This window comes from Furipterus horrens, unplaced genomic scaffold (assembly GCF_987537825.1).
Source record: "Furipterus horrens unplaced genomic scaffold, mFurHor1.1.pri manual_scaffold_7, whole genome shotgun sequence".
Lineage (NCBI taxonomy): Eukaryota > Metazoa > Chordata > Mammalia > Chiroptera > Furipteridae > Furipterus > Furipterus horrens.
In genome coordinates, this window is record NW_028327177.1 from 138,823,938 (window position 1) to 138,851,812 (window position 27,875).

General features: G+C 36.1%; 1 protein-coding gene across 1 annotated transcript in view; it reads right to left on the reverse strand.

Moving 5' to 3' along the window:
• The window catches only part of SETD2 (SET domain containing 2, histone lysine methyltransferase), a 92,993-nt gene that overhangs the window by 32,868 nt on the left and 32,250 nt on the right, over positions 1-27,875 (reverse strand). The window contains exons 4-12 of the mRNA XM_090284643.1: positions 26,760-26,891; positions 24,206-24,334; positions 19,686-19,809; positions 18,699-18,776; positions 16,783-16,880; positions 15,948-16,074; positions 10,544-10,678; positions 9,631-9,750; positions 7,228-7,890 (exon numbers count right to left, since the gene is read on the reverse strand). Of these exons, the coding sequence (XP_090140769.1) occupies positions 7,228-7,890; positions 9,631-9,750; positions 10,544-10,678; positions 15,948-16,074; positions 16,783-16,880; positions 18,699-18,776; positions 19,686-19,809; positions 24,206-24,334; positions 26,760-26,891 (1,606 nt within the window). The remainder of the gene's footprint in view (positions 1-7,227; positions 7,891-9,630; positions 9,751-10,543; positions 10,679-15,947; positions 16,075-16,782; positions 16,881-18,698; positions 18,777-19,685; positions 19,810-24,205; positions 24,335-26,759; positions 26,892-27,875) is intronic.

Below are 27,875 nucleotides of genomic sequence, written 5' to 3' on the forward strand. Positions count from 1 at the left end.
CTCTGCTTCCCCACAATGTACAATTATGAAATGTTATCTGCTATGACTGGGAAGCATGTGTTGGGAGCATTCAAAAAGGACAGAATACTTTGTCTTGGGGGACTAGAAATGGCTTTCCTGGAGAAAGGAGGAGAGATATCTAAACAAACAAAAAAGTGTTTTCAGGAACAGTGAACATGTATGTTTTTGTGTACATGAACATTAGTAGCACAGGCCCACTGGTAGGCCAGAATGGCTTGAGGTCAGACTACATACATAAACGAGGGCCAGACTGTCATGACATGCTAGCCTCGTTAAGAAAAATGAACTTAATTTTAATAGTGTAATGAGGAACCATTTAAAAGTTTTAAATATGACACTGACAGGAACACGTCTGTATTTTCCAAAAGATCATTCTGGCTACTAAGTATAGCACAGACTGTTGGGGACAGTCATTCACTATTATTAATAGGTAACTTATTGTTATAACCATTACTATGATGATACAATAATAAAAGTAACTCTTATGGTCCTTGCCCTTAAAGAGATCATGGTCCAGTGAGGGGAAACAAGAATTTATGCAGATAATTTCAGTAATCTGCTAAGATTACTTCCACTGTATAGAAATGCAGAAAAGGACAGAGCACTACAAAGGATGAACCACAACTCTGAATAAAGGAAGATTAAAAAAAAAAAAGATACAAATAAAAGAAAGGATATTCTAAGCAAAGGGAACACCATACACAGACACAAGAGGGGTGAACACACAGTGGAACAAAAGTAGGTTGTGTGGCAAATAATACAATAAATAATAATACAAGAATAAATTGTTTCATATACTCACAACTGTTAACCTACTTTTGCCCCACTCTGCATATATATATGAATAGCCTGATGTGACTCATATGCTTAGTGTTTAGATGAAATTATTGAACAAGAAGTTAGATAAACATAGAAGTACCATGCCTACTTAGTTTCCTCATACTCTTAAAGGCATTGTTATTTTAGTAATGGGAGTCTCCGTGATGCCATTAGATTCTGATTATTGATCACATCTGTGTCTTTTAAAGGATAATAAAAATGGGGGAAAGAATGGGAGCAAGAAATACAAATAGGAGGCTGTTAAAATAGTCTAAGCAAGAAATGACAAGACCCTGAATTAAAAACGGCAAAGAGGAGATGATATGACCTACTTCACAAGTAGGACAAAAGAAATCTCAGGTGTCCCAAGAAATGCCACCTTTTAAAGGATAGGCAGAATACAACATTAGTGAGAGCCACAGAAGGAAACTCAAATGATTCAGAAGAGGGTGTGGTGTCACATTAACAGAAGGAAAGGCAAGAGAAATGATAGAGGTTAAGTAGTTTATGAGCACACACATTCATTTACATAGATACAGAAATGTAAGTATATATATACTTTTTTACAGTCTAGTGACAGCCCCTACAAACAATGCCCAGTAGCAATGACTTCATCTAAAGCCTGGGTCTTGGTTTCTAAATATTATTTCCCACCACAAGGAATCAGAGCTTCTTAGAGAAATGGCTGATTCCAGGGCTCGGTAAAGGAAAGTACAAGATGAGCCTGAAAGAGCATGTTAAAAATATGAAATGGAGATGTCAAAATCACACAGAAGGGATCTTACAGGATCTCTAAATGCCCAAATAAGGGACAATTTCATTTAAGCACTGAATAAATAATGGAACTAATGAATCATAATTCATTGAATAAAAACAATAATCCATGAGTTTAAACTGATATAAATCAATGAATAAAGAACAAAATGGAAAACGACAGCTCTTGTTTATGAAAGAATGCCAACCAAAAAACACAGAAGGAATGATGATGGATTGGAAAATCACCAGCTGGCGATCATCATAGTTATGTGATTCAGGCAAATTCACTGGATATTGAAACTAAAGGATAAATTTGATGGAAAACAGAATATTTATATATTTCCAAATGTGCTCCTTTGTGATACTTTCTAATTAGAAAGGGAAGACAGTAACTTCACATTGGAGAAACCTGGTGGACACCATCTTAACCAAGTGATCCAAACTGATCATGCCAATAATGCAACAAATCAACGTCATGTGAAGAACACTCCTGTAATATTCCTGACCAAAAACGTGTTAACGTGAATCCAAGCAAAAGAAAACATGACAAGCCAAAATTGAGAAATTCAGAAGTATGCAAAAAGTGAAGTTTATAAAAGACCAAAGCGGGGGGGTGGGGGGAGGGATTGCTGGCGGGGGGTGCTGGGCAGAGTGGAGCAAAGGGGAAAAATTGGAACTATTGTAACAATACAATCAATGAAATATACTTAAAAAAAAAAAAAGGACAAAGAAAGACTGAGGAACTATTCCAGATTAAAGTAATACAATTCAATATATTACTTTAATAATGTAACTCTTGCTCTTGGGTTAGAGTCTGAAATAGAAATTTTTTTTTTTTTTTGCTATCGAGAACATTATATGCACAACTGGCAAAATTTAAATGAGGTCTGCTGATTAAATACTAATACTGTCACTGTAATTTGTTGATTTTGATACATCTACTGAAGCCATATGGAAGAATGCCCTTGTTTTTATGAAATACCCTTATACACACTGAAATACTAGGGGCAGTAGGCATCTTATCTGTAACTTACTCTTTAAAAGTTAAAAGTTTTTAATAAAAATGATACATCCAATTTGGTGAAATGTTAAATTGGGGAATCTGAAGGGTTTAAAAAAATTTTAAGGTGATCTTTTTCTGTATTTGTTACTAAAATGTGTGTTACTTGCAGAATACATACACAAAGAGTATGCTTGCAGTTTTCCTGTATGTCTAAAATTATATAAGAATTTTAAAAACATTTAAGAAGGAAAATTTGTATTTTTTAAAATTATGATTACATATAAAACTAGATTATACCAACTTATCTATATTCAAAAATTCTCATTTCCAACTAACTTGATCATGGTCCTGAGGGAAAAACAATATTTCTTAAAGGTCCCTTCTAGCCTAATAATTCTAATGTATATATTCTCCCACTTCTCAGATAGTCTTACATTCAAATAAAGCAATTTTCCCTAAAGAGTCAAGACATTTTTTTTCTTAAACTAACTTCATCTCCTATAAAAACATGATCATTATGTCTGTAGGGAAATAGAGTTAAAAGCTCACCCAAAAGATTTGTCAAAATGACTTCATTCAATATCAGAATGTTTAGAGCAGCCAAATTCTGTACTTTACTGTTTAGATCAGGTGTTGGCAAACTTACTCTGTAAAGGACAAGATAGCACATATTTTAGGTTTTGCTGGTCACCCGTCTCTGAAGCAACTACTCAATCCTACCATGGCAGGGCGGAAGCAGCCACAGGCAATCGTGTAAATGAACAAATGTGGCTGTGCTAAAAAAATTACTTACAAAAACAAGCAGTGGAGCAGATTTGGCCAACCTATGATTTAGATTAAAGTATTTATCCAATAATAACAAAAGGGACTACTAATAAGTTTAAGGCCACATTTGCCTTTTACCAAGGACATTAAAATAACTTCAATATACCAGTATCTAATATAGTGTTCTTGTGGAGCAATTCTAAATTTTAAAGAAAAGGATAACTAATAATTGATCTCTACGAATATAGAATACTCTAAGGATTTTGAAATGTATTACAGAAATCCAGGGATAATTTCACATACAATATTAGTTACAGATCAAAATTTGAAGCAGTGATTCTAAACTCTCAGTGGGGTAACTCCATTTTATTTCTATAGAGAGTTTAATGCTTAACTTTCTAGGAAAATAATTTTGTGCATTACAGATGTCTGGAGAGAAAGATGAAAGATATTAAGAAGAATGGTTATAAAGAAGAGTCCAACTTATTACATGTACAGAATGTTGTCCCTACACCATCTCACTCAGGTGCAACTGTAACTGCCCGGAATTCATCACAGAGAGAGATGCCATCCTATAACCCTAAGTGTTTACAAGACAGGCTCTGGAATCACTAGCCACCACAGTCTCTTGGGTGTTTAATTACAACTGAAACTGCCAAATGTTCAGGGACCTTACCTCTTTTTCTCATGATCCAAATGAATGAAGATTTTCCAGTCAAGGTTATAATTAATCACCACTTCTAACCAGCTGTTTTGCCCTGTGAAGTCTAGGGAGTATTTTCAGCATGAGGGGTGATGTACAACAATTCCTTTTGCAAGCAGAAATATATGCACATGTCCCTGCTGAAAACGTAGCCCAGTGAATTTGCTTGTGACAGTGAAGGCATGCTCATGTGTAGCAATGTGCTAGGTGATGTTTCTTGCTTAGGTCTACTTTAGGAATCAAAACGTGGAAGCCTTGTGGAGCCAAGGCAAGGCAGTGGTCCTGTGTATATAGAGTATAGAAAAAGTAGCTCACTTAATTCTTTCTTGCCAGGAGTCGGGATTTTCCCAGAACGACATCCATTGTCGGCAATGGACGCACCAAAATAACGCCGGCGCCAGTGAGTTAACCACCTCTGTCCTCTTTTCACCTATTATATTTTTCATGCATCATCCAACTTCCCAACCATCTTCCTGTTTCTTCACAGAATGCACGCTAGGTTCTTGTTTTTCTTCAGCACGGAGTTGAAAATGGAGTTGAGAAAAGGAGACACATGGTCAGCTGGTGATGTTAACAAGCTCCTTGCTGCCCTGAGAAGCTAGATGGAAATGGTTCAAGTTACAAGAGGGATCATCATCAGATCTGGGAGGACAAAGAGTAATTCATGAAGCTTCATTCCCTTCCCGCCCACCCTTTTTCATTTATTGATGATCCCTATAGTCTGCCTTCACAGCAAAATAAAGACTAAGGAATTCGAAGCAACCTCTTTCAGTTCTTCACTGTATCCAGTGCGCAGAAAGGCCGACTGGAATACATGTCCAGTGATGTTAAAGTGGCCCGAGAAGGTCAGGGAAGCTCGGAGTGGCTAACATAATCACCACCTTAGATCAATGTTTTTTAGTATGATCTCAGGATTAACGTCATCAACTAACAGTGCTTGGCAACGGGTGCTTAATAAAGATTGGGTGAATTAGACATTTTCTTTTCTGCCAATGTCTACTTGAACACAGAGGTGGAAGTCAGACAGAAGTAGTTAACTCTTTCAATGCCGGAGAGTATGGATATACTGTATAGTAACCATATCATGTCAATGTGTTTCTCTAAAATGTTCAAGGTGTGGGTTCCTAAATTCAGAGTTCCTGTTAGATACTAAAGTATTTTTTTAAGGACAACCATAATCATAGTTTTGAAATTAGAACCATTGTAAATGTTAATAGAACAACAGATGGATTAAAAACCCCAGCACCGACGTGTAACAAAAACATCACAGTTCAGTTACGCAAAAAATTTCTCAGTAATGCAATTCTAGATGGGTAATGATTCCAGAGCAAAGTGAAGTTTGAAGAAACAGAATTTTATTTAATGGCTTCCTTAATGCTAAGAATCAGGATAAACCCAGAGTATACAAAGTAAGAAGGATATATATTAAGTATGAATAAAATTTTAAACCTCAAAACAAGAGGACCATCAAGCTACATAGTGCTGTTCAACTGCTTTGATCTTTTGAATAGAAATAGGGAGGATAACAAGCAAGGGAAGAAATAATTTTGTAGGACTCAAGAATAATTCATAGCATTACAATTACAATAAAAAACTACCACACAGAGAAACAAAAATATTCACTTTTTCCAGATTTTAAGAGAGAGGGTTTTAAAGAATTATGATGATTGTGTCTTTTTTTTTTTTTTCATTATGTCAACCAGAGACATCTCAGGCAAAGGTGAACTACTGGGTCTATAATTCCATTCCCTCTCTATAAAACTATAACGGCTTTTCCTCTGTCCACCTGTGTATTTGTCTGTTTCCACCTTCCTTAATGAGCCAGCCATACTACAGGCTCTACTAGCAGTCTCTAAACATGAGAGACTTCTTCCAGGGAAGAGTAAAACAGGCCTTAAATAAGGGTCCAACCCAAGTGACTGACCCAGCGTCTCTTTCAATTAATTGCAACCCCAGTTTCTGTAGCTCACATGTTGTGTCAAAGGCAGACTTACTATGAGTCTTTCCTTTTAGAATTATAAAAGGGCCAGGTTTCATAGGCTTAGTAAGGCTGAGTTTATGCTGAACTGTAAGTGATGAAAAAGTAGCATGAGTAAGAGCTCAAACAGGTAAATGAGCCGAAACCACACCACACTTAAAGAAGTCAATTGCAAATGCCAAAAATACGCACAGTGCACAACCAACCAACTACTCTTTTTGCTCAGTGTAAGGCCAGTTCCATATGGGTCAAATCACAGGATCTAATAGGTGAGCCTTATAGCCATAATTGGGGATAGGGGGGATTCAAGTATCCATCTTGCTGCAAATAAATCTGTACTGCTGGTTTATCTGGTTGCTTCACCTCTGGCAGAAGAGAGGAGGAACAGAAACGTAACCTGTTCCCGTAGGATCCTTAAGAGCTGGATCCCAGGTCTACATCTCTTACAGTGGAAATGTGCCACATCTCTCCTAGGCTCATCCTGTTACTCAGTTCTGTGTTTATCTAAGAGCCAGACTGGGTTTTCTGTAAAGCAAACCCTGCACACCTTGCTACATTCTTTGAGGAGATTAAGCACATATTAGGTGTAAGGGTCCCACATCTCTCTATTTTTCCTCTAGATAGCATCTTTTGTGGAAAGAAATAGGCATTTAAAGATAGATCTATTTCAGACACAGTATTGGAACCGAAATATATAGTTTAATACCAACTAACTCCATATAAAGTTGTTTTACTGGAATAGAAACTTATACCAAATCATTTTTGCTAAAAACATGCTAAACCTTGGTTTTCCAATTAGTTTTTTATTTTAAATTAATTTTAAGTTAATCCAATATATTAATTTCTAATTTATTTAAACATTCATATTTTTCCTTACAAACTCTTACACATAATTTTCAAAACTAGAATCATACATTTATTACACAAAGAATTTTTTGCTTCTGTTTTCAATGTTATAGTACATTTTTTTTTAATAAGGAAAAGGGGATATTTGTAGATTAGTTTGGCTGGTATATCTCTTGCCAAGGTTTAAAAGATGTTTGAGACATCTATAATTACCTGATAGTAAGATACTATTCCATTTTTCAATGTATAGATAGAAAAGTAGATAATTTGACTTAAAGTGTGTACAACTCTTAACCTGAGTAACTCAGGTTAAAATGAACAAAAATGTTTTCTTACCTTTAAGTCTTTCCAACTGTCCAGGAGCCTGGTGGCCAAGTCACTTATATCTACTGTTTTGTCTGTCTGTTCCTGGCTCCTCTCACTCTCCACATCAGATACCCCCTCCTCTTCGTCTTGGGACGGTGTTTCCTCAGCAATATGTTCTTCTAGTTTTGTGCCACTGTTCACTTTAGGCTCTACTTCAGCGTCAGCGTCTGGGTCGGACGTGGGCAGCTTGCTGGCCTCCACAGCAATCTCACTATCGACTTTAGATTCAGGCGGCTGCTGTGTGAGTAGCTGCTGTGACTGTAACTCTTCCTCTTCTTCCGCAGGGATGTTTTCTAACGGGTCAAGGTCCTCTTTGCCATCTTTGCCTTCTAGTTCACTGGTAGCATCAGAGATTGCACTGTCCATGCTATTTTCGCTTATAATTTTAAGTCTGCGAAACATGAGCTTCTTGGGGGTGTCTGTGTCAGCTTCAGCGCTCAGCTTGGAGGAAGGATCAGGTGTGTTGAGCGGTGTGTGGGCCCGTGACGTATTCTCACTAGAGTACCCGTCTCCTTCACTCAGCTGAGGAACAGCCGTCTTGGTCTGAGACCAACGCTGAATAATTGGAAGTACTTTGCTTTCCTCCAACATATTTTTAGTAGGAATGGGTAAGTGTTCCAAAGTCTTTATAATCTGATTAAATACAATGAAAAAACAAACAAACAAACAAACATCATTTTTTACAGGTGACTTTTCAAACCTCTGGATGGGGTCAGATCATTTCTGCAGGAGCAGTGAGGTTTTTATTTTACTGTCTTATTACATTAAAACCTAGGTTTCTATAATTACAAAAGGATTTAAACATCCTATTATTTTTCTACAAAAGGGAAGGAAAAATTTTAATAAGACTCACAAGCAAGAATAAAATATGCAGCAGGTTACTGCTCACAACATCATATAGGACTGATTAATATTAATATTTCCCACCAGTAGTTCTCAAACCTGAGTACATTTAAAAATATATATATATATATAAAAATATAGAAACTTTTTCTAAAAAGTTTCCCAATGACTGTTAGAGGTGTGGGAACTATGGAACAACAAATATTTAAATGATGTCTCACACACACACACACAAAAAAAAACTCCGCATATGTTTACTTATCTCTTTACAGCCTTTAATAAATATCTGTCTAGTAAAGAGAGACTCTCTCTTTATTCAGAAACAATTAACCCTCTCACACTAAAATCCAAGAATTTCATCTAAAACACACCCCACGATGTAGTTCTACCAAAACCCGTTTTCCTGACTTCTCCTTTTTGCCAAATCTCCTGGGAGAAGAATGAAGACAAAATAATCACTTATTTGCCCGCTCCCATGTTTTGTTTTGTTTTTAAAGAGTATTATTAAACAACTTTGAGATTATATTAGAAATCAGGATTAAAAGTAACTACATTTAGCGCTGGTTGGTGTTGTTTAGTTGGTAGAGTCATCCTGTTAACTGAAAGGTCGTGGGTTCGATTCCTGGTCAGGGCACATGCCTCGGTTACAGGTTTGGTCCCAGCCAGGGTGCATACAAGAGGCAACCGATCAGTTTCTCTCTTACATCAATTTTTTTCTTCCCCTCTCTTTCACCCCTTCCCCTTTCTCTAAGATCAGTGGGCATGTCCTTGTATGAGGATCAAAAAAAAAAACACAACAACTACATTTAAACCAAGTTAGGAAATATCGTTTACTTCATGGGCAGGTATAAATCACAACTCCACTAACAATGCTGCCATTGAACATTTACTTAGATTTCTTAAGACTTATTTACTCCTAAAAATGTTTCTACTCTTCTCATCCAGAATTCAGCTCCTCACAAGTGTTTTAGAACCCCATAATTTAAGTTCCATATGATTTCCTATCTTTTAAAAACTATGGTTTTAGCAATATACTGGATCTTTCACTTAAGTATGACATTATATCTTGTTCTCTTAGTTCCCAACTAGGTAGTACCCACCTTAAATAAATACTATAAGAAAAACGACAGGGCATACTCACTACTAGTAAGGTGTATGTAAAGGTTATAGTTGGAATGACATTGGGATGATACCAGCAGCAAATATAATGCTAAATTTATTCTCTCTCATATTATCACATACCACCAGTCTAAGCAATCAGTATAGTAGTTTTAAGAAACAAGCACGTTAGCCCTGGCCGGGTGGCTCAGTTGATTAGAACATCGTCCCAGACACCAAAAGGTTGTGGGTTCAATTCCTGGTCAGGGCACATACCTAGGTTGCAGGTTTGATCCCTGGTCAGGGTACAAACAGAGACAACCAATCAATGTTTCTCCCTCTCTCTCCCTTCCTCCCTAAAACATATATATCCATATCCTCAGGTGAGGATTACAAAAAAGAAAGAAACAAGCAAGATGAATGTGAACTGACCTCTTCCTGAAGCTTCTGGTTACTTTCCCGGCCTTCACCTAGCTCTGCCATCCAGATCCACAACAAAGACAGCCCATGACGTTCCAGAAAAGACTTCAGGCAAGACTGTGAGTGTGTGTTCTTCCATGGTGGAGGGGAGGCAGGATGCAGGGTATTTGGGGGGCGGGGTGTGTGTGCGGAGAGAATACCAGATAGAGCATTAAAGAGGGCCCACGGAGAGGACTAAATAGTTTAGTCCTAGAAACTATTTTAACTCAACTCTAACTATATAACTAACAAATGCTTTAAAGTAAAATTATTATTTTTTGATACCCAAAATGTATCTTTTCTACTTTATTCAAATAGAAAATTATATAACTATTAATATGCTGTTTACAATGAAATTCAATTCTAAAAGGCTAAGAAAAATTACATTTACCATTTTTACTGGAAAGGCTGAAACTAAAAATTAGCTGTTAAATAACTTGCTTTTCTCTCAGATGCTTGTTCAAAAGGCTTTTTTTCTCTTAAGATTTAAAAAAAAATCATTAACTTTTTATTATCCAACTTCTTGTGGCTTATTTAATAAACTGGAGTAAATGAGATTACTGTTAAAATTTCTTGCTTTGTTATGCTAACAAGGGAAAAATTACCAAGTGTCATGAACTTTTACACACACACAAAAAATCTCATGTTCTCTAACTAAAGAGAGAAAACAAATAATATTTACTAATAGACTAAATGATAGTGAACCCTTAAGCCATTTTTAAGAGTAGAAGCTTTCAAAGTCATGTAGAACTCCATATCTATTTTAAAATAAGAGTAATTCTTCTCACCAGAATTATTCCTTCTCCACTAATTCAATCTGAATTGCAGTTTAAATGTCCCACCTCAAATTCAGAAATAAAAAATAAATTAATATCAAAGTGTTTACCTGTATGAGCTTGAGACAGGTAAGTTTCTGTTCCAAAGTTTCGATTCTAACCATTAGCCGGGATAAGCTGAGCACCTGATTTTTATCAGAGAGTCCCTCACCGTTCTCCATCAGGGCTTCTAGCTCTCCGTCCACCTGCCACAGCAAAGGAGAATATCTGGTTATAACACAACAACAACAACAAAAGCTCCATGATATCGAAAAATCAACCCGAAAAGTTGCTCAACCCCACCAGTAATAAGGAAAATGCAATTAAGACCATAACGAAAAAGCACTTGTTATATGCTAAGTGTAACTCCAGATGCTGAAGACATTGCATTAACCAAAACAAAAATATCTGCCCTTGTCAGAAAAAAATTAAGCATAGCTTGAAGAATAAAATATTTGTATCGTTGATACCCAGCAATTGCAGTCCTAAGAATAAGCCCTAGAGAAACTTCTGCACATGCGTATTCAGAAAATCGTCAGAATGCTCATTGAACAACCATTCATAATAGCAAACAACTGCCGACAACGCAAATATCTGTGGCAAGGTTGGATAAACTGGCACGTTCACGAAATGGAACGTTATGCCAGTGAAAGAAATCAAGTGCAGCCAAATGCAACGACATTCATCAATCTTACAATGTTATGTGAAAAAAGCAAGTTCCAGAAGATTACATATTGTATGAATTTGCTCTTATGTACCTCAAAACTGATTTTTTTAATAGCTATATATCTGAAAAACCTATTTTAAAAAGGTAAGAAAATTAAGACAAAATTTAAAGACAGTGGTATCCCCGGGGTTAAGCAGGGAGAAGGAAACAGAAGTGCGAACCAGGGTTTACATTATAATAATGCTTTCTAGCTTACATATTCTTTGGATGTTTCGGTATCAGATATTACATTTCAATAATGGAGGGAAAAAAATCAACCTATCAAAGGCTGCTTTTCCGCTGTGTTGTAGCAGTTATAAAGATGCTCTCACAGAACTTACTAGTGAAGATAAAATTAATTCATATAAAAACAAACAATGAAGCATTACTGTAAACGTTAAAATGTTAAAAACTGAAGAGCCCAAGAAGGAAGGGAGTGGTCAGAACAAGTCACCAGCAATGAATTTGCAGAAGTAAAACTAGAAACAGTAAGAGGGAAGAGAGGGCGAGCAAGGTAGGGGGAAGCTGAAAGAAAGGCAAGTGGGAACTGCTGGTGGTGCATAGCTCAGGCCGGCTGCAGTGGACACCGCATGGCGGGAGCCTGAGAAAAACTGTATCAGAAGGCTGGCTGGTGTCAGATGAGATGATCTCAGACGTAATGTAAAAGAACCTGGATTTGACGCAACTAAGCAAGAGAGCTCTCTTACTGAATCCCAAACAGGGAAGCAGTATCGTCAAATCAAAGTGGATTTTGAGGATAATTAGGGCGGCGTTAACAATGCAGTCTAGATAAGATGGGGACTGAGGAGAGGGTGTAAAGATGGTATTAAATCAGCGTGGCGTGAAGTGACAGACGTCTAGAATGAGCTGATAAAAAATTAGAGAAAAGCAAATATAATAGAAAAGAATCAAGAAAATTTTGTTACTTAACTAGCTATCATCTCAGTTAATATAACTGTAGACAAAGCACTAAATATTTCTATTTCATATTATACCTCAAAACTCACATTATGGTAAAGAAAATAAAATGCTGTCTACCAGAAGTTGAAGATATGCAAGTTCATTTTTTTTTCCTTCTGTAATGTACATTTAAGGCTCATTCTTTTTCATTTCTAATATCATTTCTTAAATTTTGAAGAGATTAAATACATTAACAGAAATGCCAATTTATAGTTAAAACTTGATCCAATTTTCTCAAAGATGGTTTTTTTTCCTTGCATATCCTAAATCTAAACTTTCTGTATCCCAAATTCTAGAGGATTAACTAAGAAGGACCAAGGACTTTAAAATCACTTTCCGTTTCAAAAGGAACGACCAGAATCCTGCTTTAGACAGTACTGAGAAGCAAATATTTCACTGGATTAATGGTTAAAAGCTGGGGTTATCATTTGTATGTGGCATATAATGATTCTATAACTCTGAAAACTTAAGAAATAAAGCTGAGTTGTTACTCTCACTCATTCAATTAAGGCACTCCTAGAATGTTATAAAGTAGTATTCTTATCTTTAGGAAATAAGCAATAAAAACACAGAAACTAAAAAAAAAAAAAAAAAAAAAAGAAAGAAAAAATAAATGCAGAAACTGAAGTATAAATAACAAAATTCTGCAAACAAAATACAGAGGCAAACAACTTCTGAGCATTCTTACTAGAATGACAAGCTTAATGGTTGTACTGATATTTGTAAAAGTAAGCATGGCAATCCCAATGGTGATATGATACAGCTTCCATAATTTTGGATAAAGTAGACAATCAGTTGTGGAATTAATAAATTTTAGGATACATTGGGGTGGGGGCAAAGGATGACTGAGTTTGACCGCTTTCATTAATTTACATTTAGTAAAGTATTTATTTTCTTTTTCTTTTTTTTTTTTTTAGTCTTTAAACTTTTTTTTTTTTCCATTACCATAGTCATAGATACTAGTCATACTCTGAATACTAGTACTTGTTTGTTATATGTGGAAAGCACATATTTCTTTTTTGTGGCTTTTCACCTTCTTTATTGTATAAATTATTAATTTGTTTCACAAATTCAAACAAAAGAGACTAAAGGAAGTTTTAGGCTATTTCCTGTTTGTATTTCACAAACCAAAAATGGGGAATTACTATACCTCCACCAACTTAGTATTTAATTAAGTACCTACTTTGTGATAAACCCAAGAAGACAATCATTTGTCCCTAAAGAGCTTATAGTTCTGTTACGGAAATAAGCTGTATGAATATGCAATCATAAGAGCAGGGAATAAAAAATATCTCATTTTCAACCAAAGACTAATATGGGGGATGATAAAGACTATAGTGTTATTAACATATACTTAATAGTTAAAATATGCAAAACTATATTTTAAACTGCTACTATAGTGTCCTCTCCATGGTACCTCCTAACAGTCCTAAGGCTCACTCTTAGAAATTCAAGAGGTGCTACTTCTGTGATTCTACTCAACAGTACCTCATCAGAACTCAGAACCTAGACATACAGAAAGGGACTTCAGTAGGAGACAATCCAAGTAAAACTAAACTCGAGTTACACTCTTCACTAAGTCAAGGACAAATGACGCTGCTAGGAACCTAGATTCATACTGGGTCATTCCTCTATCCGGGCAGTTTCATCCAAAATATTCTTATTCCAGAATAACTTCACATCTAGAACCCATGACTTCAGTCCATCAAATGACTGGATTCACGTTACACCTAGTTCAGTCTATAATACCAGGACCTACACTGACATTGACACACTATTGCCAGAAAAAAAGAAAGCAAATAAAATACAATAACATCTATACCTTGAGTCCCTGGGGTTGTTCTTTAATTGTATCTGGAAGGTAGAAAGCCACAGGATATTGATATGGAAGTACAGCACTGCCCAAGAAACCACCATATTATAAGGACACTTCTTACCAATATGTAGTTTTTAAAAGTGTGTTTATTATGTAAGTTTTAAAAACAGGAAATAGTCAAAGGGAAGTTTTTATGAAGGTTTTAACTTAGGTCAATATGTTTAATGACTATTTTGTGGTTGTTCTGGTAAACTATCAATTACATGAAATAAAAGTTAAAAATAAATGCAACCGTAATGGAGTTTAAAAGAAAAATTTCCTGTAATAGTCAAGTCAAAAAGGCTAAAAGGCTATGACCTAGTGACCACTTCCACGGATACACCCTTGAAGAAACATGTGCAGAAGAGACATGTACAAAGATATTAACTTTTGACATTAAGACCAAAGAGCTGGAAATACAAGTGATCATTAGTAGGAATATATGTAAGTAAACTGCTGTATGATGAAAAGTTTTACGGCAGTTAAGTGTTTATTTATTTATACAGGAATATAAACATGGATCAAATTTTAAAGTAAGTTAAAAACAAACTGCAGATATACACACACACACATATATCATTTCTAAAATTCCATACAAAACAACTAAGTGTATACTAAAATGCAAACATATTGGCTGTTATGATCACATCTGTCTCAGAGCTGGGAGGGGATGGGAGTGCTCTCTACAGTTTGACTGCAGTTCGACAGTGGTTAAGAGCAAAGACAAGAACTAGATGAGCTCATTTCCAACACCTACCGGGTGACATTGTAACCTCTCTGAGCCTTAGTGTTCTCATCTGTAAAGGAGGGAAGATCCTTGTACCTTATTTAAATAAGGACTTATTGTAAGAATTGAATGAGTTAATATGTCAAGTGCTCGGCACACAGTTACACTACATATGTTCTCTAAAAAGAGCGCACAATAACTCTGAAGAGCTTTTTTCATATTGGATGGTAGAAACATGGGTGTCTGTTATAATCTCTCCTTTTTCACATTTTTTAATGACCCTTTTCAATACTCTTTGATAACTGTGTCTTCTTAAAGAATTCAGTTTCTCCACAATTAATTCTCTCCAATCTTTTAAACTATTGTACTTTTATCTCCTCCCCCCATGATGTCTTATATTTCCTCATCTAAACAGTAAGATTAATGACATTTATAATTCTTAACAGTACTGGTTCCTAAACAGGAATGAATGAATGCAAAAGATCTTAGTAGGATAGCTCCTCCTCCTAGCCCTCCACTAAGACTCATAGGTCTGGAGATGGGCTCAGAAATGTGCATTTTCATTAGGGACCTTGCCAGGTGGTTATAAGGCTAAGAAACACTGCTCTGAAAAAGGAATTTTCATAAAATAGAGGAGGAATTTACAAAACACACACACACACTCTCTCTCTTCCCCCTTGTCCCAGTTAAGAGTCCTTTTAGTAACAAGATACCTCCCACCTCCAGTAGTGACTCAGAGGCTAACTACTGTTCCAATGCATTAAGTGAAAAGACCACCTAAGACTACTCCTTTCTTACTCTTGTGTTGCCTGTTATCTCTCAAAACTCACTTTGCACTCCGAACAGGGTATTCAGAGATTTTAAGAACACTTGCAAACTTCAGAGTTCCAAACAAAAGACAAACCAGTATTAAAAGATTTAGAATACAAAGCAACCTTAAGTGAGCTAACAGAAAACATTTATTTGTACTTAGGAGTTTTACATGCTCTGAAAAACTATTAGCTCATGTGTTTTCAAGATGACTTCATTAGTTCTCAAAGTACCAATTCTAATCTCTATGAACCGGAAATAAAAAGAGCAAGCAACCATCCTTCTTTTCCATGATTACCTCACCTGATCCTGATTTTCTCTGGTTGTAGTTTTGACTTTTCAAACATCAACCAGAAAAGCTACCTTCCCTTCTTAAAACACACATGGTGAAATTTGAGACAAGAATGGAACACTTACTGAGTCCTTCTTCCGAGACCGCTCCTTCTTCATTTTCCCACCTGCTGCTCTGATGCTGACTCTGTTCTCGCCCCCCAGGTAACCCCGGCAATTAGCTGACCCACAGAAACACTTCTGAGCTTCTTTTCTGTTCAAGGAACATAGGAAAGATGTCAGTATGTGAAAGTAAACCACATAAAAATGTTGACAACATAACAATTACAAGAAAGAAGTCAATCCAGCCTAAAGAAAAAAACAATTATTTTGAGACTCCAAAAAACCTGGTACTATCTAATGCAAATGCCTGAAAACTGCCCTTAACGGTGTCCCAAACTTGAAATCAGATATTGCTCCAAGGAACCCTGTCCCTCTTTAGAAGGATTTGGCAAAACCACAGTATATTTTAATAGATGCTAAGTGTATTCACTGCTACTGCATTACTTATTGATTTTGGTAAATAAAGCCAGGCAACAAATTATTTTTCTAAGTACAATATGGTATAGATGAGACAAGATTAATCATGAGTTGACAACTAACATGAATAGAGACTGTACTATTCTCTTTACACATAGTTGACATTTCTATAACTAAAAAATTTTAATACATTAAGACATAATCATATAAATATGACCGTATGAAGTTCAGAGGAAAATTATGTAGTTCATGTACAATATCCCTTAATGGCCAAAAGTGCCGTACAGGAGAAAACACACACAAAAATGAAACAGTACACTACAGATAAGAGGTGGTAGCATGTATAACTTCTTAGTAATCCACATGAAAGTTTTATATGTCTATATCTGAACAATCTACTTCTGCATCAGAAGCAGCAAAACAGAACAGAAGTAATACTCACCCATATCTTTGGAACTGATAGTCAAATGTTAACTCTGAGCCTGAAGGAACCAGTTTGGTGGTAAAAAACCCAACCCTTAGCTGTCCATTCACAGTCCACTGAGATGTTGTTTTTAAAAGAAAAGAAATTAGTATCTGATTAATCCATGGTTTCTTTTTTTAAAGATCATCATTATCAACCATAAATATCATCTATAATTTGTCTCTAATAGAAGTAATTGCTACTTTAATACACATTTCCGCATAGTAAAGATTTGTACTAAAAGTAGGAAAATAAGGAATGCCTGATGTCACTGGATATCACCGGCAGATTTACATTACTTTATATCATGTCTAAAGTAACTATGTTCTTAGATAAGATGGGGTACGGAACCAGGGGAAAATGATGCCGAAAGTTTAATTTCATGAAGCAGTGTTCACATGGCTGAGTGTAGAGAAAGGCAAGGGAAACATCAGAACAGATGTATAAAACTCAAGGAGTTGGACCATGTAGTGTCAGGACATCTGAGATGTAAGTCAACCGTACAGCTCCTCTCCAGACCATGTGAACATGTTCTGATGAAAAAACTCCGACTTAAAAAAATGAAGGGACACAGTATGGGTGGAGTCCCACAGCGAGACATGTGGCCACCAGCTGCAGGCAAAACTAGAACCAGGACTTAGGGTAAGTAATGCAGACTGGTTTATCCCGTTCATTACATGTCTCAGCTCTTAGAAAGAATCATATCTAAGATGTATTAGCACACACACCAAAGGCAAAAAACCACCCAGCACCCCAAAGCACTACTTCGTATGAGAGGGGGTCACTGATAAATACTTTTCTAGGGAGCAGGTCCACAGCTTTTTTAACCTAAGAAAGAACCAAAGTTCTAATGTATATATATATATATATATATTTAAAATATAAGCCTCTTAATATGTTATTAAAATAGTCAAATTTGGAACCTGGATAGAAGCTGATAAAAATGTGAATACCACATACACACTGGATTTCACCAAAATCAAGACTTAAGTTTTGAATTTTGGCATTTTTGAAATAATATTTAAAACTTATGGGCAAAGAGAAGTGACAATTAAATGCAATAGAAGTTTCCTAGACTGGATCCCAGACCAAAAAAAATGAAATGGTACCCTGGCTGGTGTGGCTCAGTGCCGGCCTGTGAACTGAAAGGTCGCCGGTTCTATTCCTTATCAGGGCACATGCGTGGGTTGCATGCCAGGTTCTCAACTGGGGGTGTGTGAGAGGCAACTAACTGATATTTCTCTTGCACATTTATGTTTCTCTCTCTCTACTTCTCCCTCATTTTCTCTCTCTCTGAAAATAAAATCTTTAAAAAATTATTTAAAACAATAAGATGGCAAAATTTGCCAAAGGTCTTTAGATTAGCTAATAGTTAATAGTATATCCTAGACTGAGTAATTATATTTTAGTTATGTACGATGTGTACATCTAGGGAATCTAAATGAAGGATAGTATGAGAACTCTGTACTATTTCAGCACTATTTATTATTTCATAATCTAAACTTATTTGAAAATAAAATTTTTATCAATAGAGTAGAAAAAAAAAAAAGGACTTAAAATAAAAGCCACAGGGCCCTGGCCAGATGGCTCAGTTGGTTGGAGCATTGTCCCATACACCAAAAAAAGTTGCAGGCTCATTGTCCTGGTTAGGGCTCATATCTAGGTTGTGGATTTGATCTCTAGTTGAGGTGCATACAGGAGGTAACCAACTGATGTTTCTCTCTCTCTCTCTCTTTAAAATCAATAAACATATTCTAGGGTGAGGATTAAAAATAGTAATAATAATTAAAGAGTGATAATTTAAAAAGTCATGGGTACCTTTGATGTAGAATCTAAAATGGTCAGCACAGCAATCTTAATCAAATACCCCAACCTCTAAATCTACTTCAACTGACCTTCTGAGTCTCACAGTTTGGTTCACAGCTGTGATTCATGAAACGAGAGCAATTTCCTTTCTGAGTGGCATCTATTATCTATGGAAAAAGATAATTTAAGAGTTAAAAACGAGACCTTAAAACATACTTACATTTTGCAAAGAGAAGACATTAGGCATATTTGAAATCTTCTTTCCCCTAGAAAAGCTATCATACTACCTTACACATCAAAGTGAGGACTGCTTCCCCTAGAAAATCTGCTAATTATAAACATTTTACCTATAGACAAAATTATCCCCATATCTGTCACCCTCTCGTTTACTTTTACCTACCTCTCACCCCGCTACATTCCAATCTCACGCCATGTGTGCGTTAACTTCACTTTCGGGTGAATGCTACCCCACGGTGCAGGAGCTCTCAAACCTGTGAGCTGAATCCCCTGGACCACGTTTTACAACCCCTGCTCGGCCTACCTCCAGAGTTATAATTCAGCAGGTCCTGGGGTTCATCCCTCGTATTTGCATTTCCTGACTGAATGTAGACAAATATGAGAATCTAGCTAAATTCTATTGAGCCAGATATTAAAGAGATTTGTAAAAATGTAAAACAATGGCTCTCCTCACTAAAATTTTTTTTAAATTTTGTAACTATTTGTGCCAATATATAATGGACTTATTACTGTGAACTGGTTTCATAACTATTTCTCAATTTCTCAGCTTTAATTTTTAATATGCTAAGTATTGACAAATATAACCCACATAAACAAAAGCTCTTGGGGAGGGTCATAAATAATTCTTAAGAGTTGTAACATGAAGCACGTATGTCTACATTTAATACGCTAAGCACCTCCTTCTCCTATCCTTTTTCTAAGCAGAAACAAATGATATACGTACCCTGTTCTGCCCCTCATTTTTTGACACTTATTCTAGAGATCAGTCCATATCAATGAATCTTTCAATTCAACCATTTCCAGACCTATTTCAAAGCAAACACATTCATGCCACTCACCTCATCATTCTTCAGGGCCATGAAATAGTAGTGGATGTTTTTGTTTCGTGCGTACTCCTTTACCCGGGCTTTAAACTCTTTATGATCAAGTACCTCTCCACAATATTCCAGAACAAAGGTATTCCTGGCAAAACAAAAAGGAAACGATAACACCTCCTGCCTAGAAGCACTTTCCTATATGGAAAACACATATATCCAAGCAAAAATAATGAGTTTAAAGAAATATTCCAAAGTGGATAAACTGGTATTACACAAGACATAAGTAAAATAGATGTGAAGTATCTAGCATATAATCAAGTTAATTTTCTCCTTCCTACGTTTTAAGAATGTTAATTCTAAGAAACTTTTATAATTTATTCATAGTACTAAGATGCATATCCTTTTTCTAACTAGATGTTAAAACAAACTTGCAAGTCTGGTTTACAGTATCATGAAAAAAAGTGATTCAGAGCCGAGAAACAACTCTGAAGATATCAGGAGGCGCTGAAACACTGGAGGCCTTTTACGTTTTAGAAAAGCAGGAGACAACTTAAACAAACACGGCAGCCCTTCGACTGGCTTTACTCTCAAAGGTCTCCATCGATGTTGAAGGCCAAATATGTCATTTCTCTGGCTGCATTCTCTGAGTTTTCCCTAGCATTTATCACTAACTACTCCGAATCTCTCTCCTTGGCTCTTTCAGTTACTTTCCGTCCCTGATTGTTCTTTCCTTGGTTATTTACCTATTTTTCTCTATTAAAGATATTAAATTCTCATTCTCTTCCCCTTTCCTTTATTTTATAAAAGCTCATTCCCATCAATGACTTCATGTATTACTACCTCGATGTAGGCAAATACGTCTCTATGCTTTGGTCCTAAGTTCTACCCTGAAATGACCTTCAGGAAGTCTTAGTTTATCACATCAAAATAAAAAATACCCAGACTCTAACCAGAGGTTTTTAAAACATACATCATTTGTATTTATTTACAACATACTAATACAATCAGTGCACTTATTAAAAAAGGACTTAACAACCAATTGAAAAAAATTAACCCTTCTTAGCTTAGGAAAAAAAGCAGTTAAAAGCAAGTAAGAAAAAACAATAATGTAAAAAAATAAACCCCCAAAACAGGATTATAATGGATATACATATATTTGTGTAGCAGTCCATCACAAACAAATTTACGTCTCAATAATCAAAATGTATTACTCACAGATAATTCTGAAAAATCAAATTATTATTTTTATAAACAATACTTGAATTTTCCTTTCTAACCTCAGAAGCTTATCATTTGATAAGAAATGTACTAGACTGGTCACAAAATTTGAGCTCCCATGTTCTATTCTCTACTTCTTGGATTAGTCCCCTCTCTTGAGAAAAAAAAATGACACATCACAGGTTGCCATGTAGATTAAATGTGATTATGACCAACTACAAAACACACCTTCTGTAGAATTTAGAACCTCCTAAGTAAAAAAATCTATTTCCTCCCCTAACAAAAACTAAATTCTTCTCCCTGAACTTGCTCATTTAAAGTTCACTGAAGCCCTAACCAGTGAGGCTCAATGGGCTGGGCGTCATCCCATAAGCGGAAGGTCCCGGGTTCAACTACTAGTCAGGGCACACGCCTGGGTTGCGGGTTCAGTCCCTGGTCGGGACATGTATGAAAGGCAACCTATTGATATTTCTCTCACATTGATGTTTCTTTCCCTCTCTTTCTCCCTCCCACCCTCCCTCTCTTTAAAAACAAAAACAAAAACATGCAAATAAAGTTCCTTGAAGCCCTGGGACATAAGTATTATGTCCATCTGACAGACAAGATGGATGTCAGAGAAGCCAGGTGAGCTGCACAAGGTCACAAAGCTAGATATATAGCCTGGGATTCAAACCTCACCTGAACGACTGCATGCCCCACTGCATCATAAAGATGCCTTTTGCAATTACACTAAAATATTCAATTCTGATGATATTGCTCTCAAATCACCTCTACAATCTGACCAAGCATTAAATCAGAGTACAGGCCTCACGCCATCAGGAATTCTGAAGGACATGTCACTACCTGTGGATGATAGTTTGGGCTTGGTGAGGCAGCTGAGAGATGAGTCTCAAGTTCTCAATAACTTAGGGAATGCAGGAAGAGCTGCCAGACCCTTCATCTGCCTAACCTACAAAAAAACTAAATGTGAAAGCACACCACGCTTTCCCTTCCTCCCCATCTCTCTAAAATATAAATAAAATCTATTAAAGAAAAAGTCCCATTTGTCCCAATGTCCATCAGTTGATGAATGGATAAACAAAATGCAGCATATTTACATTTTAAAAAAATGCTGATACATGCTATAACATAGGTGAAACATCAAGAATTGGATTCTATCTTTGTTAAAGAAGGCAGACACAAAACACCACATCTATATGATTTTATTTATATGAAATATCTAGAATAGGTAAATCCATAGAGACAGAAAACAGATTCGCGGTTGCCATGGGCTGGAAGGAGGGGCAATGAGGAGCTTCTACTTAACGGGTCTAGTTTCCTTTCGCGGTGATGAAAATGTTTGGGAACTAGAAAGAGGTGATAGCCACACAATATTGTGAATGTACTATAAATGCCTTGAATTATGCATTTTAAAATGGTTACCATTATATCATGTGAATTTTACCTCATTTTTTTTTAAGAGCCCCATTTATTATCCAATAACACTAAGTCAATCTTAACAGCACTGCCTTCCATTCCTACAATCTAAAACTAAAAAATTTTGGTAGGGATTTGCTTGGGGTATTTTGGTGGAATCTATCATAATACCTTAACAATATGTACCACCTTAGCGTCAAATGCTTCCTCATCCTGTATAGATCTGACAATATGTCCTTGTTCACTGGTAGAGTATTCCCATTAAATATCTAAACAGTGTGGCACGAAGAATTTATGACACTGGTATTACCATCACCATGTGGGAGTCACATGAATAGGAAGGTGTGGGAAACACGGACATGTTAAGTCCTAGTATGTTTTACCAAAGCAGGGTTCTCTATGAGTAGCTGAGGAAAGCTAAAGAGCGGTAGAAAATTTTAACTTGCTATGTGAACCAGTAATACATTCTCTCCTCCCTTCCCCAGTCTTCTTCCCTAAGAGACATGGATTCCTGAGTCACAAAGTCTATGTTGCATATAGCAAGAATTTACATTAGGTTTTAGTGAAACTCAGCTGAGAGGCAGTGTCCAGACATATCACCCTCTACTATTCCTGGAGTTCCTAAAAAAAAAACAAAACAAAACAAAAAAAAAACCAACTCTCAAACAGAACACACTGGCTGGCTTGCTGACTTAGGCAGAATAAAAGCGTCCCTGAAAACCTACATCTAGACCAGAGTTAGTGATTTTAGAAATGCATTGGACTAAACTGGGAAGTTCTGAGATCAGTGTCATTAATAGTGTTTAAAGGAAATTTTCCCTAATTTTTGTTTAAATTTTTATAAAGGATTCAATGAATTGGATACAGAATATAATGAGATGATTCCGTAGAGAAGAAAATATGTGATGTTCTGACTATCCACTTTTTATATAATAAAACTTTTTTCTTCCTGGTTGGTTCCCAAAAGAATGAACTGACACAAACATCATTTCCTATTTTCACAAGAAAAACAGGACAATTTGACTTTTAAAAGATACATGAAATTCCTGTCGGAAAACTAAATTACCTGGTGGAGGTGGTAGGGGTGATTATTAGATTATTTATTACCTGTGAGGATACCTTTGAATCCCCACAATAAACAGACTAAAAACCCTCACCCCATTCCAATTCCCACTGAAGCGCGACCATTGCTTAGAGGATTCTGAGGGAATAGTTGTGCCTGAGTCCCTAGAACTCAGCAAATGTTTTATTTTCTTCCTTTATTCCTTTTATGTATTTAGATTTTTTTGAATCATAAACACATGTAACCTGTATATAACTAAAAAAAAAAGGGATAAAAATAGTTTAATATGTGATATTCGGGCAAATTGTTTCAAAGGTAGAAATTAAAGTGAACCTTTTGTATTGCATTACATGTAAAAAATTTACATAAGTTAGGTGGAGGTCAGTACTTATTCAATCAACAAATGTTTATTATCTATCAAGTATGCTTTCATTCTCTACCTCAATATCCTCAGATCTTTCTTCTACTCTGATCCCAACTCAGTTATATATACACTAACACATCCTGTCCTAACTCCTTTTTATAGTTTCATTGTGGGTCTACAACGAACATTCAGTAACTGCTTGAGATTAAGAGAAACATAACTATTAGATAAAAAAGCACCAGCCTAGTTCAAATGTCTCAAGGGACAAAATGCCCTTTTTTGTATGTATAAGCAGAAGGGTTTGTTTTTTTTAATTTCCTAAAAGTGGATTTTTTTTTTTACATACTAGCTACCAAGTGGTCATCCTGTACAATAATTATTATTAAACTTCAGTGTAATAGACAATTATTTTCCTACAAAGTATCTAATCAACTTCAACACCACAAAAATGAAGTGTAACATGACTAAAATGTAACTTACGAAGGAAGGTCTTTGGCAGCTCTCAAACCCCAGCCCTTCTTTTCTGTGAGTATGACTTCCACATCTGCATGCTGTTTTCTCTGAAATCGTCTATTGGAACAATAATCCCCATTTGGACACCGAGAAGAACTGAAATAAGAAATGGAGAAAATTAATTCTTCAAAGCAGCAAAAAGAACCAAAAACATGTTTGTTAGAATGCACAGTATATGCCCATACCTTTGTGGTATAATCAGCATACGTGTGGTAACCCTCTAGTGAGCCTTCCCACCATGAAGGGCTTTCTCAGAACTGAGTGTCCACACTGTTACTTAATCAGAGGATGCCCACTATAGTCCTGTCACCTGATCATTATCCACTCCCTGTGGGTCGAGGATACCTTTCCTGGCTGCATGGAAGGAAGTCTGAAATATGCCTGACAACTCTGCAGGGCTAACTTATTTTCTATCAGTGCACCTTATCTTATATTCCAATCCAGTTACATTAATTCGATCTTTTAATTGTAGCTAACTAATTGATTTACATTTAAGGGCAACCAAAGTCACCATTAAACATATCCTTGTTTAGAATAAACACAACATAAAGTGGCAAGCCTTCTCCCCATGTATATGCGAATAAGAATAATAAAATGAAACATTCACTAAATTCTCGATATTCCAAAACTGGCAGAAACAAATATTTTAAATATAAGGCTAAAATATTAGTAGAAATTGCCAATCATTTCCAATATATTATTATTTATTGCCAAACTAGTAGTAAATAACATCGTTACAGAAGCTCAAAGGCTGAAGGATTCACTTCATTTTTTAATTTCTGTACTATTACAGTTGTCCCAGTTTTCCCCTGTTGCTCTCCCCTGCTCACCCACCCCACTCTCCCAGTCCATCTCCTACCCTCGCCCATGTCCATGGCTCATTTTTACCAGTGCTTTGAGTAGCCTTGAAGGATTCACTTTAGAGTGAGGTAGTGACGGAAAGCTGTCGGAAGGGAGCAGAATTACAGTACAATCTCTAATGACACACAGGATGTGGATAGTAAGGAAAACAAGAGACACAACAGCAGAGCCTGTCTGTGTGCAGAAATAGGAAACAAGACCTACTTGAAGCAATGGGACTAAAACTGCTACGGATAAGGACAACTGATAAGACGGGCTGCTGGAAGACAGAAAGGCAGGCTGTTGCTTTACTATGAAGGGCTCTGATTTGAACCTAATTCTGAAAACTACTAAAAGTTTCAATATGGGAATACCATGAAGAAACTCTGTACTTCACGTCTGTTTAGCAAGGTTGGCGAGAAAAAAGCCAGAAGACTGCAGAGACTAGAGCAACAATGCCGAAGTAGGAGAGGAGCACATGCTCTGTGCCCCCCTTACATGTGCACTGTCATGTCACTTTTAGTTTAGGTAAAGGAATGCCAAAAGTGCTTTTTTCTTCTTTTTTCTAGATACACACACACACACACACACACACACATATATATATATATATATATTTTTTTTTTTTTAAGGGAAAGGCCCAAGTTTCTCCTTTTCATTTATTTATTTGTGGTTTTTTGTTTTTGTTTTGTTTGTTTAGAGGGAGGGTAGGGAGTGAGAGACGGAGAGAAACCACAATGTGCAAGAGATACATTGAGTGGTTTTGTCTTGCCCACAACTGGGCATGGACCCCAACTAGGAATTGAACCAGCAACCTTTTGGTTCACAGGCCAGCACTCCATCCACTGAGCCATGTCAGCCAGGACTATATGTTTTATTCTTATAACCCTATAACATGAACAAAAGCAAAAACTAAGCTTTGAAAGAAAACACTTCATTAGCACTAAGAATAAGGTACCTACACAATAAATGACCTTAATATTCTTTTCATGTTAAAAAAATTTATCATGCATTTTTAATGTAAAGATGTTTACCAGTTATAAGAAAAATATAAAAGCAAATGTCAGTCATTAAGAGATTAATACTTAAGGATTAACTATGAATAGAATATGTAATACAGCTAAGGGAAAAATTTAGGTAGACCTGTATGTCTAGCTCTGAAATAGGCCTTCAAAACATATTTCTTAAGCATGTGTGGAGAAGGCAAGGGAGAACAAAGTTTTAAAAAGTATACAATAAGATTTCTATACATAAAGAGTAAATATTTACCTATGTTGGCATAGGCATAAAAATTATCCGGACAGGCTACAAATAGATCGAGGTTTGGGAGAGGAAGATATTTTGTTTTACAAGTTTTTGAAATGTTAGTTTTATCTCATTTCACAGTAACAGCTAAAAAATACCAACGCTTACCTCTCAGAACATGAACATTATAAGAAATAAAAGGAGACTGAGTAAAAATTAAGATTACATTGTCAGTATCTTAGGGCTACTTTACAGAGCATTTACAATTTGTACTATAATCTAATGCACAATGCAAGGGGGAGACATTTTATTGCTTACAGATTCAGCAATAAGTAGAAGGAAAAAGGTTAAATTCTACTCTTCACTAATGATTCTTTTTAATATTTCAAGACATCTAACAGAGGCTGAACGAAAGCAGCGCGCTCTCATTACTTACCACTCGATCATGAGGAGGCGGTTCAGACAGTCTTCCCCACACGCGATTTCACCTTGAGCTCGTTCATCCTTAGAAAGAGGCGCACACTCGCACTGCATTCGCTTAATATCCCGATGGGATTTATTCTTCTTTCTATCGGGTGAAATTTTATAAAAACCAGTTAAGTAAATCTCCTGGCAACAACACAACATAGTCAAATAAGCTGCTAAATCTCATGAGTCTCACATTTAAGGATTCTGGTTAAATCAATCATTCAAAAACAAAGAAAAAATCTAATCACTAGAACTTGTGAAACTGAAAACACTGCAAGTTGTGCTGCAAAAAACACGAGAGAGGCAACCTTAGTCCGGCAAACAGGAGAATGGGCGACGTTCAAGTCTACCGTTTTGCCCTCAGCCCTTACTTCCTGGAATTTTGGGCAATTCCTTATTCCCTGGTCCAGGTCATCTAAGTCTAGAATTTTGAGCAATTTCAAGTGTTAATACTCATATTTGGCTCAGGACAAAAACAGGAAAACTTGTAAGTATCCAATAGTGGCATGGCTGATTAGTTCAAGTTAAGTTTAAAAATCAGTCCTCATGAATGAACAAATAATAGAGATACAAGGCTAAGAAAGAAAAAGAGTTGCTAAAAAAGTATTTAAGAGTTTAACTCAATTCTCTCATAGAATCTTTCGTATCAATCCTATTTAAAAGAAAAATGAATAATTTTTAAAAAGAATGAAACAGAATTATAAAATAATCGGCTAAAGCCTTTGGAGGGCTAAACTTTCTTGATGCAGGCAAACTACCGAGGGGAGAAAGGAAACTTCAAAACTGACTGGTTTATAAAAACCTAAGCCACAATTTGCAAAGCAAAAATGAAAATGTGACTATTTACTGGCCTTTTTGTTAATCTCTATTTTTGTACCCTTGTCAAAGAGAAAAACAAAAACAAAACAAGGATGGTCAGTTAAGATCTTTTTAAAATTAGGGAACAACATCTTACTCTTCAACTGTCAGACAGTAAACGGCACAGATGCTCTAAGTAGCTGTCTTAAGCTTCTCATTTGCCCTCGTCTTCAACATATGTTCTACGAGAGTCCTAGTTTTATCAAATGCCCAGAGTGTCATGATA